A 14,157-nucleotide genomic window follows, 5' to 3' on the forward strand; every position below is an offset into this window, starting at 1 on the left:
GATGCTTGAGTAATTCGCGCATCTATCATGCTATGTCTCCGTCCTTCGACAGTGGGTATCTATCTGTCTTTGTCTTTCCCAAATAGGCAACGTATAAGCTAAACCAGAGAGTACGTATCTAGGTAGGCATATCACGAAAACAAAGCACAGTAACGAGTTCAAAGATGATGATGATGAGCCAGCGAGTGAGTGAGTGAGTGAGTGAGTGAGTGAGTGAGTAAGTGGGTGAGTAAGCGAGTGAAGACAAAGCTTTTGTGTATTCGTTGACTACCAATACCAAGGGTATGGCTAGACTCCGTTACGCCAGTTTATCCTCACTGAAATGAAAGCAATCCGCCCATTATCCACCATCCGCATACCGATTCCCATGCCTATGCCTATGCAACACAAAGATCATTGAATTTCCCCATCGTGGCAAATTCCAATCCCGCGCACGCAAATTTCACTGATACTCAAAGGTAAAAGCGAAAGCAAAATCAAAGGATAGCTCGGAATAAGCAGCTAGACCATGTTCTCCGGCCCAGGAACGGGATGGCCCGCGGGAGCAGGAACCGGCTTACGCTCCAGGCCGCTTTTAGTGCGAGCGAGAGGAGGAGAAGAGACCATGTCAGCACCGTTGCCGTGGCCCATGCCGTGGCCCATGACGTGCCCATCATATGATTGCTGCATACCGCCGTGCATGTCATCAGCGTATCCCCAGCCTGCCTGACGCGTGAACATAGCATGCTCCAGATCAACTTTGCCCGTACCAGCTCCTGGGAAGGGGACAGTGCGGTTGAGTGGGATGTGGTTGGTGCGCCAGTCCCAGATGCTCGCATACACCATCCTATACGCGCTGAAAGCCATGACCGTGCCGATAATCGCACCCGCAACGCAGTCGTACCAGTTGTGATACTCATCAATTGTCAGCGCGCCTGCAATCAAGGTAGCGCCGAGGATGGGAGCGTAGGTGGCGATGAGCTTCCACATGGCGGGGTGGTAGTTGGACCAGACCTTGAGTTTGGCGTTGAGGTACAGGTAGAGGAAGACGAAACCAGCGAAGGCGGCGGTGGAGTGACCGGAGGGGAAGGATTCCAGGGAGTCGTCGATTTCGGATTCATCGCCTGTGCAGATGGTGCGGTCGTACATGATCTGGCGGAATCCATTGCCGGTTTCTTGGTCGACGAGGGTGATGTTGGGCTTGCAGACTGCGAGGAAGTGGGGACGGAGACCACCGATCAACCTGTGAGAGTCAGCAACATATTTCATTCAGCGTGGTGGGAAGGGTATGTATAGTAGTAGTGGCAGAAGGGGTATGCGTACCACTTTAGCAAGACTTGGAAGACGGCAGCAGTGATCAGTGAGTAGAGGAGACCGATGGTGGCATTGTTGACATCCCAGAAAGATCGAATGCGGATTTGCATGACCAGGAAGAAGAAGATGGGGACCAAGGCCTTGAGTGGTACAGTTAGTTAATAGGGCTCTCGTACACATAGGTATTACAGGAATAGCCTAGGAAACCACAGGCCGAAAGGGATATGGATACGTACAGCAAGTAGAGCAGCAGCCCAAATTGGCACGATCTCCTTTCGCAAGGGATACGCAAACTGCGGGTAAACAATCTCACCATCCTGGAAGACCACGGGGAACGATCTCGACGGCGCCGGGTGGGCAGTATAGACCTATGTATTTCTTTCATTAGCGAACATCCCCCCCTTCGATCCCGCGGGAAATTTGAAAGGAAACATACACCAAGACCAATCATGCCCATAGCAGCCATTGTAAAGATATCCAGCCAAGTGACCTTCAACCATTGTCCAAACGTCGGCCGCTTGCTCATGCTCATGACCACGGGACCTCTTGTCTTCTCGCTGGTAGCAACCGCAGCAGACGCCGTCGTCGTGCTCGTATTGCCTCCCTCAGCGGGGTCGCGTTGACGGCGCTTGAAGAAGTTCATGTTTGTTTGCTTCCTTGATGATCTAGAAGTTTTCTTGATTGTTGGGGTTGTTACTGCTGATGTTGTTACTGTTGATGTTGTGGTTGTCGGCTTGTTGAAGGAAAGAAGCAGGTGGTCGAGGCGGAAGGAAATAGAATGACGCCGACGTCCTTATCGAGAACGGAAAATGGAATTTTCACCCGAAGAATAGCCAGTAGTGAATATTGACGAGCAGAGGTGAGAATTGCAGAATGGCGAGGCAGCCCCCTCTTTAAAGATGATATTCACTCGAACTCTAGAATGATATATATGGCACACCGAACTGCATACGTCACTGCGGCGCGAAACAGGAAAGCAGGAAATTGCACGCATTCTAAGAGGAAGAAGAAAAAACCGGGATGCAAACGCCGAAGTTAGACAGACAATGTGCAAGCAACTGTTGTAGGACATGGTCAGTGATGGTCAAAACGATAACGATACACGATATCAATCACGATCTAAGCAGTTCCCAAGTCTGATATTGCCAAGTCCGTAGTGCTCCTGGGCATTGCTTGGTACCTGCACCAGACTTGGCATCGTGGTTAGATGATCCCGTGACCGTGATCGTGCGACACCACCATCACCACACCACAAAAACACCACACCCACCAGGAATAGAAGAGAAAGTGTGGGTATTGATTGGTATTTCGCCTAAATATATGGAAGTGCTTCGAAGCTGTCGAGTCCAGCTGCACTGAAAGAGCTCCGAGCCGAAGCAGAAATCCCGCCATGCCACCCAAACGGAAACCCCAAAACGCCCGCCACCCCCTCCCCCTCCTCTCCTTATCCCCCCGGTGGTAAAATCATCACAAGAAAAGAAGCCCCCATATTAATAAGGAGAGTCGACCACATCGTCCTTGCCGAGCTTATATCTCCCACTGTCTCTCGTGCTGAGGCGACCTCCCTCACTTCGTCGACCGCCAAAACTACCACCACCAATGCGAACAGGAGTCGCAATACTTTCTCTGGTAGGCTTCTTGAAGGACTGCTTGGCCACCATATTGACTTCGTTGGGCAAGGCGACGATGACGTTCTTGTCACTGCCGTATTTGAAGTTGTCTGCCTTGACCTCTTCGGCGTATCGCTTGATGCTGTACGGGTCCTTGCTGCCGCGCAGCACTTTCTTCAAGTTCCAAGTGACAATGAATGGGCCGGTAGCAGTGATGATTGATGTCTCCGACAAGCCTTCTCCCGCGTTGAACTTTGCCGGCGTGAAGGAGAGAGCTGCTCCAGTCTCGTGCTGGAATTGTGCAACGTGGGATGGGGTGAGACCCAGACGACGAGGTTGCGGCTTCGAATCCTTGCCGAAGGACTTCTCGAATCCAAGCTTGCCTTCGTTCTTGCCCTCCTTCTGCATGGCATCAATGAGCAGAAGGTATGTGCGGCAAGTAGCCAAGACCCACCGACCATCAGCGCTGACATCCAGGCCGATGATGGGTTCTCCGAGAGCAGGAATGTGCGTCTTGGCATTGATGCCGAGACGGTCAAACATGCGAATATCACCCTTGTTACTGGCAACGGCAATGTAGCCCTTCTCGGTAGTAGCGGCAGCAGAAAATTCGTTCTTCGAGACGTATTGCTTGAGCTCTGTGTCGACAAGCTTGTTGCCGGCAAGACGAGGATCGATCCGGTAGAGCGCGTTTCGTGACAGACCGAGGAAAGTCTGCTCGCCAGTCATCTGAGCAAACTTGTTCTCGGGAGCAAATGTATTGACTGGAATATCATCGTGAATCTTCCATTCGTCAACGATCTTGCCGTACTCTAGGTCCATTCGGTAGAGCGAGTTGGGGTCGCCCTCATTTTGAAGAATCATGTTTGTATCCTCGGCGTGAAGCATGACCTTCTTAGGACTGAAGAGCTTTCCATTTGGTGTCTCGACCTTTGAAATGTTCGTGGAGAACTCAAGATTGTTATTCGGGGTATGCTTGAATACACCAATCTTGGATCCACGAACCACAAACGACCGATCGTGCTTGTAGCCCACTGCCAGCTGCGAGTTGACATTCCCGTCATCGTCTCTAGTGACCACGTCGTCGTCCTCTTCATCGCTGTCGTAGTGCTCGCTTTGCTGGCCATCATCTTCAGCTTCGGGCTCCTCTTCCTCCTCTTCGTCCTCTTCGTCCTCCTCTTCGGGAACATCGTCCATAGCAAGATCTTGGAAAGCTTCAAGGACGTAGTCACGCTCCTCATCCTTGCTTTTGTTCCATTTTATCTCGTTCAGTTGTTCCCACAAGGCTTGCATCAAACCCTCTTGGAACCTCGTCTCCATCTCCTGATCCTTAAATCTTAGCAGCCATGAGTAGGCATCACCAGTCGGGGTATAGGCGTTGAAAATGAAGGAAAGGTAATCGAAATTGAAAACTGGGTTAATATCCGCAATCACTTCCTGCCCGAGCCAGTCTCTGTCGTCGCTCTCGATTTGGAGCCAGTATCTCCACTTACCGACCTCTGATACTGTAGCCTTGACTTTTGGATCCTGCAGAATGAATGCACCGGATACAAAGTCGAACAAATGGAGTTCGGCTGGTTCTTCCGCCAGAATCGACAGCGCCTCTGGGTGATCAGCGACGGCTGGTGCAGCCGTGGGACCTTCCTCCTTGAGTGCGACCTGTCGAGAGGACTTCGAGGGAGTGCTTTCCCGCTTCTCCCGCTTCAGCGCCGAGTTGGCAGTGTTTCTCGGAGGTGGTGGCATCGTGTTGACTGGAGAGCTGTGTGTGGGGCTCGCGCTCGGGATAGGCTCCTCGCTCTCAAAAGTGAACGCCGCAAGATCCTCGACTGTCGCAGTATTATGGCTCTTTCTATGCTTTCGCTCGTATTGACACTTGGCGGCAGTGATTTCGAAAGTCTCGACTTCGTGGGTGCCAATCGAGCGGTCACAAACAAATTCGTAGAGGTCACCGGCGTCGCCACTCAAGTCTCGCCAAGCTAGAACCTTCTCCCCACCCTCTCGGATCTCAGATCTGAAATGTAGCCCTTCGTCAAGCAGAAAGGTCTTCTCGTCTCGCTCGGCACCGAGAGCTGCGATCTCGGTTTCCTCCGCGTCCTCGTCGTCTCCAAGCTCCTCCTCACCTTCCTCGTATGCGCGCTGGACCACCAGCTGGTACTGAAATTCCTGGTTGGTGCGTCGAATTCTCGCCGCGGCGTCCTTGAAGATGAGCTCAGAATAGCCCTTCGGAGAGAGTGGGCGGACGAGATAAAGCTGTCCTTGAGGTAGTTCGATCAGAGATTCCTTCGAAGTGTCACCGAAGATCAACTTCCCCACTGCGGAAGGAATCAGCACTCGTGTGTGTGAAGTGAACGCAGTCGTGGCTGCACTTTCTGGGCGCGCTCGGAGGGATTGAGGTGGTGATGGATGGACTTAGACTTACCATTCCTGAGAACAAACATGATTCTAAATTGGCGGACGCAGTAGAAGGAAAGGAGATGGGTCTGATTTTCTGACACGAAGATCCTCTTCTCTAGATATTCGGGAGTTTACAAATAGTTGTGCGGTGTAAGGTAGGAAGAAGAGGTGAGGAGTGTGGAGATCTGGGTCTGGCTCTGCTTGTTGCCAGACATCGGTCGAAATCTTGCCTTGGAGGGGTTGCCATGATTTTGCTGACCGGGGACCCAGGTAGAAATAGGCTGGTGCCAGCCACAAAGTGGCTGAGGGACTCACGTGTGCTTTCAAAGGCAGCATGCGGCGTGGCTCTTGGCACGTGCTCTTTTTTCTTGTTCTTTCGTCAAATGTCTCTCGGTACTTTGTCGTCCTTCATTCAGATCCTGTCGTCTCCTTTGCCACTCGCATATTCGTTAAATTGGTTTTTTTTCTTGGACCTCCAATGGTCCATCCCTCTATCTCCTCTGGACCGTCTCTTTCCGCGTACTCCTTTCTTCGCCGCGCTGCCAATGGAGTCTGCACTTGGTCAAAAGTCCGGGTTTGTTGACAGGTTTGTTGACAGGTTTGTTGACTTCCGAGTGCTAGCTAGACAAGCTAGCAGACTGCCCTTTGGAGATAAGAAATCCGTTCATCTTACATCATGTCTCCTCAACTCAGTATCTTATGATCGGTCAGGACTCAAAACATCGATATCGTAATCTTATATCTCTCCAGAATACAGCTTCTATACTATAAGTTTTCCCGGCCATCTGACTTGGCAGCTCGAACGTTCTCACGCAGGAACCGAACAACTGTCTCCCGATCCTCTTCCGAGCTTGGGATATCATGCGCACCAGCATGCGTCAACACCTTCGCATCCTTGCAAATCCTCGCCAGTGTCTTGCTTTTCTCAGGCGTGACAGCTGTATCTCTCTCTCCAACGACATGCAAAGTCGGCACCTCAATCCCTTTCTCATACGCACTTTCATGCTCAGCAAATCTGGATTTGAAGCCCGAGAAGAAAATGCCGGCACTAGGTATACCTTGACTCTGCGGTAACCGCTTCCTCAGCGGATGATTCTTCTGCTGGGGCGAGACCAGAGCCATCAACATGCCGGAAAAACATGCCCCTTGACTGAATCCCCAGATCGCGTGCACCGGCCCAGACTTTTGGATAATGTCCCCGAGATAGTCGAGACTACGCTCAAGCCCATCGAAGCCTCCCGGCTCGTTCTTGGTCGAGTCGGGATCTTTGGCAATCCACCAGGCTCGATGTCCAGACTTTGAATTTATGGAAACGTATTCGGCCCACGTTCTCATTGATGGGCTTTCTTGCTTCATCTTGTCTGATATAGGAACTTCGTGGGGCCCGTCGGGGAAGATGAATTCGAAGCTGGCTGAGAGGGGTTTTGTGATTCCACGAACTTGATGAGCATGTACGCTACCGTTGGATGTAAAGCCATGGAGGCACAGCACACGCAGTTTACTCATCTTTTGAGCTTCCTGCTTGGTGACCTGGTAGTAGTACAAATGTTCCGGTTCCAGGAGCTTGAGGCTTGGGGTGATTTAGCGAGATATCGATATCGCCAAAGTTTTGGTAATGAAAAGTTGAAAACACAACTTAAAAACAGCAAAAAAACCCGTACCAGATTTCAGAAATCCGGAGTTGCTGCTGCTTACTGCAACTCTTGGTCATTTCAGATTATAAGCATCGAGCCAAGCGTGGGGTTGGTTGATCGGCAACTGACATCATTGGAGGTGTCGCTTCATGATTATGTAAACAGGTACTTTACCAATACTTCGTTTCCTTAACGGCTCTGATGAGATACTCGATTCAAAGTCATTATTCAAATTTTCAAAAACATATCCATAATGTCTCTCCCAACTCATTTCCCATTGAAGGCCGCTGACGGGAAAACCATCCAAATCCCGTCTGTCGGCTTCGGTACTTGGGCAGCAGGCAAGTCACCCCCAGCGCTCTCCCATACCTCACGTGCTAACAACACAACTCAGAGGGGCCAGGATGGTGCAAAGACGCTACACTCGCCGCCCTCAAGGCAGGCTATCGCCATCTGGACTGCGCCTGGGCCTACGGCGTCAATGAGGAGATTGGACAAGCCATCAAAGAATCCGGAATCCCCAGATCCGAGATCTTCGTCACGACGAAGTTCTGGCCGCACTTTGCCGCCCCGGGAAACGTGGAGCTTTGTTTGGATCTTTGCCTTAAGGAGATGGGGCTGGAATACGTGGATCTTTGGCTGGCGCATTGGCCATTTGCCACGAAGCCGAGTAGGTGAAATTTGCCTCGGTTTTCGAGGAAGTGCGGAAAGAAGCGAAGGAGCGTTAATGTGGTCAAGATCGATGCGAACGTATTAATGACTGATGGACTGAGTAGTTTCTAGAGCTTCCTTGGATAAGGCGAAGGGTGGTGCGACGCGCTCTGCCGAGGAGAAGGGTCAGTTGATGGAATCGGGGAAGCCGGTCATCGATTGGGAGCACAGTACTGCGAATGTTGCCAAGTTATCTGGCAAGTCTCCATTCCGTCTCTCGTTGCGGCGATTTGATTTGACAGTATCTTGTAGGCAAAACTGGTAGCTTCGTCCCTACCTGGAACGCTATGCAAGCCCTGGTAAAGAAAGGCAAAGCCCGCACTATCGGTCTTTCAAATTTTTCTGTCGCCGAGCTGCAAGAAGTCATTCCACACGCTAAAGAGATCCCCATCTCCTGCAACCAGATCGAAGTCCATCCTTGGCTTCCTCAAAACGAGCTCATCAAGTTCGGCAATGAGAACGGGATCCTGACAACATGCTACTCGCCTTTTGCAGGCCAAAAGAAAGACGGAGCCACGCTACTCAAAGACGAGAAGGTGAAGAGGCTCGCGGAGAAGAATGATATGGATGTCGGCCAGCTGCTCCAGAGCTGGGCTGTGCAGAGAGGAACGGTTCCCTTGGGAAAGAGTAGCACTCCATGTAAGAAGACGCAACAAACTGATGGCTCTTGAATCTCCGGCGACTGACAACCGTACAGCGCGAATCAAGACGAATCTACTGATTCGAAAACTCACTGACGAAGATGTCAAGGCTCTCGATTCCTTGGCTCTTCCAAACGGAGGTGGTCGGACCGTGGACTTCACTGAGGCCTGGGGTGTCAAGCTTTTCCAGAATTAAGCGCGAAAGGTAACAATAGACCACTCCTGATGAGATTGTCTCGAAACGCGAAATTTGCTGGGCTTTCATTGGTACTCTAAAGTGGTATTCTGTCAAACAGTGCAGGGGTATTAGCTCAAGCGACCTTGATGATAACAACTCCAGGCCTTGGTAAGGATCCTGGCCTCGCACTCCGTAAAATAAAAATTGTCAGTAAAGATATCTGGCCCTGTCTTCTACAGGAAAAAAACCTCCTCCAGAAGGCTCGACACTCTGCATTAACATCCCAGACACATATCCTATTAACAGCGAGCATAATTATAACGTCGAGACCGGCAAAGAATCTCTCATTCTACCTATAATCGCAACGCCTTCGTGTAAAGTAGCTGGAAACATAGATAATTATAACATATCACATCATAACATATCCCAGAAATTCAGAGATCTTTATTGCGATTCTCTTTGCTCTTGATTTCTAGTCTCGTCGGCTCCTCTCGCCCTACTACCCTAGGTATCCCCTTTCCCCCATGAAATATCACCTCGGTTTAGCTCACGACGAAAATTCTATACCTGTTCGACGACTCGCTTTTCGTAGAAGCAGAGATATTATATAAATACGTACCCACCTACCTCCTATACTAAACTACACTACACTACATAAACAAAAAAAAAAATGGGTGGAGATATCGATTACAAACAAAGATGGCAACGGAGAAATGGATGTTCTTTGATATGGTGGGATATAATTAATCAACTCATCACTCACTTGAAAAGAGTCTTAACCTCAAAGGGAGGGGCACGGGGGGTTTTCTTTTTTTGTGCAACTACTTCGTATGCTAACCTAGCTCATATCCAAGGAATTAAAATGAAAAGCCGCAGGAATCAAGGCTGAGAGAGATAAGAAGAAGAAGAAGAAGAAGAAGAAGAAGAAGAAAAGGTTGTATACGAGTTAGATCTCAAGGTCGGAGAGGAGAAAAAATATATATATATATGGATAGGGAATCCAATGTCAAAGAGTAGATTCTATCTATCAAAGAGACGTCAGCAGAGAGACATCCAATCCAGTCTGACAGTCTGACAGTCCAGCAGTCCAGCATTCCAGCCTAACAAGCAAGCAAGCATACCCACATACACATCCGCGTAAGCAAATCCCCATCAACTTCCCCAGTTTGGAAAATGGGAAACTCCTCTCTTCACCGCATCACTTCACGATAACCGGCCAGCAATTGAATAATGTAATCGATCTTTCGAAAAGAGACTTCGTCCTGGAAGCTGAAGGGAGAAGGGTGATTCGAGGTAATTTATTTATGGATAGTGATATTGATTTATGGATGTTGATATATATATATATATATATATATATATAAAAACATGACATGGCCTCACATCTCATCTCATCTCACCTGCCCCCTCCTCCCTACCACCCGTCAAAAATAAAAACCCATATTCTGTAGAAATTAGCATCTTACCCATACCAACCCAACCCAACCCATACCATACCATACCATACCATACCACACCACACCACACCACACCACACCACACCACACCACCTCGAATCCTCGCACTGGAAGGGATAGGATATACAACATTCATTCTTTCTCCTCATCTTCCCCCTCCTCTCCCTCCTCTCCCCCCCCTCTCCCCTCCTCTCCCCTCCTCTCCCTCCTCCCTCCCCCCCCTCTTCCCGTCCTTTCCTTTTCTCCTTCCCCCCCCTCTCTTCCCCTTCTATTCCCCTTCTCCCTTCTCCCTTCCCCCTTCCTCATCTCATCCATCTCCCAACAGATTCCAACTACCCACCCATCCATCCCTCCATCCATCTCAAAACCAGCTCCAAACCCATCCTCCCTCCATCCCCAACCCATACCGACAGAACTACGCGATCAAGGGGAGGTTGCAAGTAACCTACCTACCTGATCGACTGATCGAGAGAAAGAAGATCCTTTCGGGAGTGCGTTGAAAAAAATAGGCGAGAAGGAAGAGAGAGAGAGAGAGAGAGAGAGAGAGAGAGAGAGAGAGAGAGAGAGAGAGAGAGAGAGAGTTAGTTGTATGGGTGGGGTGGCTGCAGAAGGATTACGGATGTACATGTCAACAACTTGAACTGCGGGCTGACTCCAAGTTCAAGATCCATTCTCGATGGGTCGGTCGGGGTTGAGCGCACTGCAGGAAATAGCCGCAGGGAACTTTCACAGCTTAACATGGATTCCGGTTTCTTTAGGTCACGGGAAAATAGGATACAAAGTCCTGTTGAGGCCTAGCTATGGAAAATTCAGTTCCTCAACGCCTAGAGTCTGTTCTGCACAGCTCGCTGGTATCGTAGCGTGTCCACCCATCCCTCAAAAGCCATTCATCTTAGCATATCATCATTAATCAATCGCTCAGCTCTCCTCTGCCATCCTTCACATTCAGATCTCTCTCGCTCAGCTCGCTTCCATGCTCAATCGCCTTCCCGCCATACCTCTTATGCTTCTCATCCGCACTATCACTGATTCTGACCAGCTCGCTCACAAATGACTCGCCCCACCACGCACTCGTATACTTGAAAACGTACTTCTCCAACTTCTTGAAGTTGATCTCACGCTGCTCGGGAGACATGGTGACCGCATCGTGAATCGCACCTGCAAGCTCCTCCGTGTTCCATGGGTTGACAATCAAAGCGCCATTCAGCGACTGAGCGGCACCAGTGAACTCAGAAAGGATCATCGCGCCGTGGCGCTTGCGTTGCGTGGCAATATACTCATAGGAGACCAGGTTCATGCCGTCGCGGGTGGATGACACGAGACAAGCATCGGAGACTGCGTACAGAGCGGTGAGTTCGTCGAAGTTGACAGACTGATGTAGAAAGTGAATGGGCATGAATTCGATGGTGCCGAAGCGGCCGTTGATTCTGCCGACCAGTTCGTTGACTACAGCACGGAGATTCTGGTATTCTTCAACGTCTTCACGACTGGGTACTGCGACTTGGACCAGTACGACTTTACCGATCCACTCCGGGTGCTCAGAGAGGAAGACTTCCAGAGCGTGGAGCTTCTGTGGAACGCCCTTGATGTAGTCCAACCGATCAACCCCTACAATCAATTTGACACCCTCGAATTTGCGTTCCAGTACAGCTATGCGTTCTTGAACCTTCTGCTTCTTCAGTCCATCGACGAACTTATCGGGATCGATGCCAATAGGGAATGCCGCGACCGTGACGAATTTTCCGCCTCCGATATCGACGCCGTTGGGGGTGGTTGGTGTTTCACTGAGCTCATGTCAGCAAAAACACACGGTACACAAGAGAGATCAACTGACAGGATACGAGAGCAACTGCTAAGGAAATGACGTGCGTAATCGTAAGTGTGGAATCCAATCAAGTCGCAACTGAGGACTCCACGCAGCAATTCGTCTCGGACAGGTAGAATTCTGTAAATCTCACTACTGGGGAATGGCGTATGGAGGAAGAAGCCGATCTTGACGTTTTTCTTCGATCCGATCTCCTCTCGCAGCATTTGTGGCAGGAGCATCAAATGGTAGTCGTGAACCCAGACCAAGTCCCCATCCTGTACATCCTTTGCCATTGTCTTTGCGAACAATCGGTTGACTTCCTTGTAAGCAGCCCAGGCTGACTCGTCAAATGTAATCTCTCCGGGGTGGTAGTGGAATAGAGGCCAAAGGATCGAGTCTGACAATGTTATCAGCCAATGTGTATCTTTGGGGGGGGGGGACTAAGGGTGTTTCGCTTACTAGAGAAGCCGTTGTAGTGTCGGTCTGCCAGTTCATCGTCGATGAAGACCGGCACGGCACCGTGTTCATCCTTGAGACGCTTCACCATAGGACCAGCTTCGACCTCTGGTACTTCCAAGCCGGGCCAGCCATACCATTGAAAGGTCGTGGTTTTTGAGAGTCCGCTCAGACCTGTAACGAGACCACCGGAGGACATGGAGAAGGTGTAGGAGCCATCATCGGTCTGTCATATAGCTGCGGATTAGCTTTGTTTACAGATATGGATCCAGCGCTCTGGACTGAACAGAGCTGTGCCCGAGCCCGCTCCTTTGGGGCGATGGATGGCTTCGCAGAATTGGTACGTACCCGTTTGATGGTAATAGGTAGTCTGTTAGACACCAGCAGCAATCTGCCCCGGACATCGGGCTCCTCAACCACAGCGGGCATCGTGAGGATTGGAAGTAACTGACAGGTTCTGGGTTCTGAGTTGTGGGTTCTGAGTTGCGGCTTGTGGGTTCTGAGTTCTGGGTTGGGGGGGGGGGGGGGGTAGGAAGGGCTGATGGAGGGACAGAGGAGGGGTCGTGGGGTTGTCGTATGTACGTAGTAGTAGTAGGTATGGATTACTTAAGGTTGTCGACAGAGACGTAAACCTGGTGGGAGGTAAGCTGTAGCACGTGTAGAATTTCCACTCATGGGCGACTGACTGGCTGCGGTGCCAACGAGGCAGTTTTGTTTCTGTTGCTGTTGTTGTTGTTGTTGTTGCCGGCGAAGTAAATCGAAGGCAGAGAGAAGGCAGGTTTTCGCCCACGAACGAGGTACTACAGGGGTAGGTTGTTGTTACTTTAGGAGGAATTTCCCAAGCTTACGTGGGCGGAAGGACCTCGTGGTCAAGGAAAGGTTCGGCTGGATTCGGAGTGGGAAACAATAGAGAGGATTCTTGAGCTTCTACGCGGTACAAAGTATAGCTCTCTTTTGCCATTGCCATTATTATGATTAATATGATTATGGTGATTACCGGTACCGTACATGCCATCGCCCAAGCAGCTACGGTACAGTCCCAGTCCCAGTCCTAGATGGTAGGGATCTTGACGATCTGCGAACAGTCCCACTCTATCATTGGCACGACGTCGCCAATCCCTACCCACGGAACCTTTTCCCTCCAGCCTATCCAACTCTGTACAAAACTACACATCCTACACATCCTACACATCCTACATCTCTGTATTGCCCCGACCCAACGCTGCCCTACCCGATACCTACCGGCAGCTCTCACACTCCATCAAATATGACAGCTTCCCACCGGCTGCTGGCAATCCGGTGGAGGTCCAATCGGTCAGATGCAGCATTTGCTGGGCATCGCAAGCAGCATCCAGAAGGTCCCTAGCCAATAATATCCATCACGTCTACGCCTGCTTCCGACGACTAAGTATCGCAGCTTCATCCGTGGCGCAGATGCATGCACAGTGCGACGTAGTAGATGAGGTCAAGTGGGTTTGCAATCCCGGAGCCTTCTGACGATGATGATAAGGCCCTAAAATATCCTGGGAATATCGTCCGATATATCAAACACAGCTGCAGATGATCGGGTTTCTGAGCTAGCATCACGTGGGCTCTGTTAGAGGAGAAGGTATTGGCCTTCGTTGCGCGTATAATCTTCTCTCTCTGGACCTCTGACAGTCCCTAGACTGGACTCCAATACCCCAACCCCAAATACAAGCAACACCCAAATACATCAACCAGACTAACACCATATCCGGCACTGTATACCTATCTTACCACTTCCTGATCATCCATCCATGAGCACATCTTGCCCCAGTTCCTATACACCTGGAACGCACTCACACCCCCTTTGGATAAAGATTCCATACGCAAAGCAGCAAGTGCAACAAAGCCAGCCTGTTATTCCCCAAATAAGCGAAGACATCATGATAACCGAGGACATTATAATAGCCGAAGACATCATGATAGCCGAGATGCGAGTGTCAATACCCCTG

General features: G+C 50.3%; 5 protein-coding genes across 5 annotated transcripts; 1 reads left to right on the forward strand and 4 right to left on the reverse strand.

Moving 5' to 3' along the window:
- Positions 1-501: 501 nt before the first annotated feature.
- L3040_008715 (uncharacterized protein) lies at positions 502-1,936 on the reverse strand (the record flags this gene model as incomplete). The annotated part of the gene is made up of 4 exons (XM_007290852.2): positions 502-1,222; positions 1,303-1,433; positions 1,530-1,661; positions 1,730-1,936. The coding sequence occupies 4 exons, from the start codon at positions 1,934-1,936 to the stop codon at positions 502-504; spliced, it is 1,191 nt and encodes a 396-aa protein (XP_007290914.2).
- Positions 1,937-2,783: 847 nt separating this feature from the next.
- On the reverse strand, positions 2,784-5,341 carry L3040_008716 (uncharacterized protein; the record flags this gene model as incomplete). Its single annotated transcript, XM_007290851.2, has 2 exons — positions 2,784-5,215; positions 5,323-5,341. The coding sequence occupies 2 exons, from the start codon at positions 5,339-5,341 to the stop codon at positions 2,784-2,786; spliced, it is 2,451 nt and encodes an 816-aa protein (XP_007290913.2).
- Positions 5,342-6,062: 721 nt separating this feature from the next.
- L3040_008717 (uncharacterized protein) lies at positions 6,063-7,008 on the reverse strand (the record flags this gene model as incomplete). Its single annotated transcript, XM_007290850.2, has 2 exons — positions 6,063-6,867; positions 6,959-7,008. 2 exons carry the CDS (start codon positions 7,006-7,008, stop codon positions 6,063-6,065), a joined length of 855 nt encoding a protein of 284 aa, XP_007290912.2.
- Positions 7,009-7,184: 176 nt separating this feature from the next.
- L3040_008718 (uncharacterized protein) lies at positions 7,185-8,479 on the forward strand (the record flags this gene model as incomplete). The annotated part of the gene is made up of 5 exons (XM_066157169.1): positions 7,185-7,272; positions 7,326-7,601; positions 7,708-7,839; positions 7,895-8,281; positions 8,340-8,479. The coding sequence occupies 5 exons, from the start codon at positions 7,185-7,187 to the stop codon at positions 8,477-8,479; spliced, it is 1,023 nt and encodes a 340-aa protein (XP_066010428.1).
- Positions 8,480-11,364: 2,885 nt separating this feature from the next.
- L3040_008719 (uncharacterized protein) lies at positions 11,365-13,148 on the reverse strand (the record flags this gene model as incomplete). The annotated part of the gene is made up of 8 exons (XM_066157170.1): positions 11,365-11,380; positions 11,448-11,702; positions 11,753-12,122; positions 12,185-12,407; positions 12,530-12,638; positions 12,788-12,813; positions 12,868-12,904; positions 13,030-13,148. 8 exons carry the CDS (start codon positions 13,146-13,148, stop codon positions 11,365-11,367), a joined length of 1,155 nt encoding a protein of 384 aa, XP_066010429.1.
- Positions 13,149-14,157: the final 1,009 nt, after the last annotated feature.

Source organism: Drepanopeziza brunnea (genome assembly GCF_022702325.1).
Source record: "Drepanopeziza brunnea f. sp. 'multigermtubi' strain 214-2 chromosome Unknown ctg16, whole genome shotgun sequence".
Lineage (NCBI taxonomy): Eukaryota > Fungi > Ascomycota > Leotiomycetes > Helotiales > Drepanopezizaceae > Drepanopeziza > Drepanopeziza brunnea.